Source organism: Panthera leo, chromosome C2, assembly GCF_018350215.1.
Source record: "Panthera leo isolate Ple1 chromosome C2, P.leo_Ple1_pat1.1, whole genome shotgun sequence".
Taxonomy (NCBI): Eukaryota; Metazoa; Chordata; class Mammalia; order Carnivora; family Felidae; genus Panthera; species Panthera leo.
Window position 1 is genome coordinate 14,339,246 of NC_056687.1, and position 1,897 is coordinate 14,341,142.

Sequence of the window (1,897 nt, forward strand, 5' to 3'; positions counted from 1 at the left end):
TAATTTGAATTACTTATCAAAACGGATGAACTGAATGAATTACAAAGATCTTGGGCACTGAATTCCACAGCAGGGTTAACTGTGGTTTTCAGTCTTGAACCCTCTTTGCTACTGCATAACCCAATCTTATACTCCTTGGTTATGTTTAAAGGTTATATGAAGAGATATGTAATAACAATCTTTAGACACAGAAAATCATTGTATTGTGACCACCCTGGTCACTGACTATGGATTTGTGTGTGTAATTGCACCTCCTTCCTGAATCATCCTGACGACATAAAATCTAGTTGTTTTCACATGATGACAAGATTCTCCTGGGTTTTCTGTACCTCCTAATAGCCTGGATTATCATAGTGAAAACAATGAAATAAAAAAAAATTCAATGATTATTTAAGAGAGTTCCATGTGCCTGATTAAAAATAGGTTGCCTTTTTAACATTGTATATCTTTACAAATGAACTTTCCTTTGTATAATGAGCAAAATCAAGTATCTGAAGATAAAAAGAAATATTAGTTAGTCAGAATATTAGCTGATTATTATATATTCCCAAATGTGAACAGATATCCTTATTGACTGGTGAGGAATTACCAAAAAAAAAAAGTTTTGGGAAGCACTGACATTTCAGATAAATTTCTCAAAGTTAAAAAAATGGCCAATTGAAAATGGCAATTGATAGAAGTCTTAATAAAACAGGATTAATTATTATCACTCTTTCTGGTGGTAGGCTCTGAACAGAAATTGCAGTTCATAGGATAAACTATTTTTAGTGTCTTGAAGAAGAATTAGGCATAAAAAATAAAAGACTAATTTGTATAACCCGGAAATGCAGTTGGCTCAGGCTGGCTCTCAAGACATGGGAATAAGCTGGCTGTTTGTTAAGTGTATTACAGAGATGGACGGGCATTGCGATTTTCTGTGTTGCGTCATTTCAGGGGAGGACCGACAGCTGAAACACTGAAGAGGAAGAATGTTTTGAAACAAGGTAGAGGCAAAACTCATTGGTTAAAAATGAGTGCTATTGGTTTTTGCAACGATAGGGAGAAGAATAGAGATTTTATTTTGTGCCAAGAGCAAGTCAAAATTGGCCTGCTGCAAATGCTACTTCTTGAAATGATGCCTGTTTCTTGAGGTTTAATTGAGTATTTGGTGTCATGCAGAGATTTGTATGTCTATCTGCTCTCATCGCTGACATTGAATTATTTCGAGGGAGTCCCGAGTCTCTGGATAAAAAAAACAAGCTTCTTTAATGCCTCTGTGGTTTTATTTCATGGTTGAGAAACAACAAACTAATTATAGTCACAAGATTAGCCAGTGGCCTGACTTGTGTGGTGGGTCCCACTCACACTGAGGGCATATAAAAGGCCCTCTGCAGGGGAATTGTCCACAGTGAAGTGACACTTCTCGCCTTCTCTACCCAAGCACAACCTCAACAGCCAACATCATGTGTGGCAGCTGCTATGGAAACTACTACGGAGGCTGTGGCTATGGAGGCTGTGGCTACAGAGGCTGTGGCTATGGAGGCTGTGGCTACGGAGGCCTGGGCTGTGGCTATGGCTCCTGCTATGGCTGTGGCTTCCGCAGACTAGGCTGTGGCTATGGCTGTGGCTACGGGTATGGCTCCCGCTCTCTCTGTGGCTGCGGCTATGGATGCGGCTCTGGCTACGGCTGTGGCTTTGGCTACCACTATTGAGGACACCATGGGAGACTTTTATCACCTGCACATGTAACTTCATGATTCACCAGCCTTGATTCCCATGCCCTTGTGTTCCCACACTAGATTGGGATAATTCTGATGTGATTTGCAGATTACCTACAGTCTGGCGGCTCCTGTCTGGATCTGAAACCCTTAGTTGTTTATTCCCAACCTTTGCTTCCTAAAAAGGGAGAATGTGGTTT

At 40.5% G+C, this 1,897-nt stretch overlaps 1 protein-coding gene across 1 annotated transcript; it reads left to right on the top strand.

The window, feature by feature from the left end:
• Positions 1-1,442: 1,442 nt before the first annotated feature.
• Positions 1,443-1,691, top strand: LOC122229217 (keratin-associated protein 6-1-like). The gene has a single exon (XM_042954326.1). The coding sequence runs from the start codon at positions 1,443-1,445 to the stop codon at positions 1,689-1,691; it is 249 nt and encodes an 82-aa protein (XP_042810260.1).
• Positions 1,692-1,897: the final 206 nt, after the last annotated feature.

Coding starts and splice junctions, on each gene's coding strand:
- LOC122229217 (XM_042954326.1), top strand. CDS start 1,443: ATGTGTGGCAGCTGCTATGGAAACTACTACGGAGGCTGTGGCTATGGA.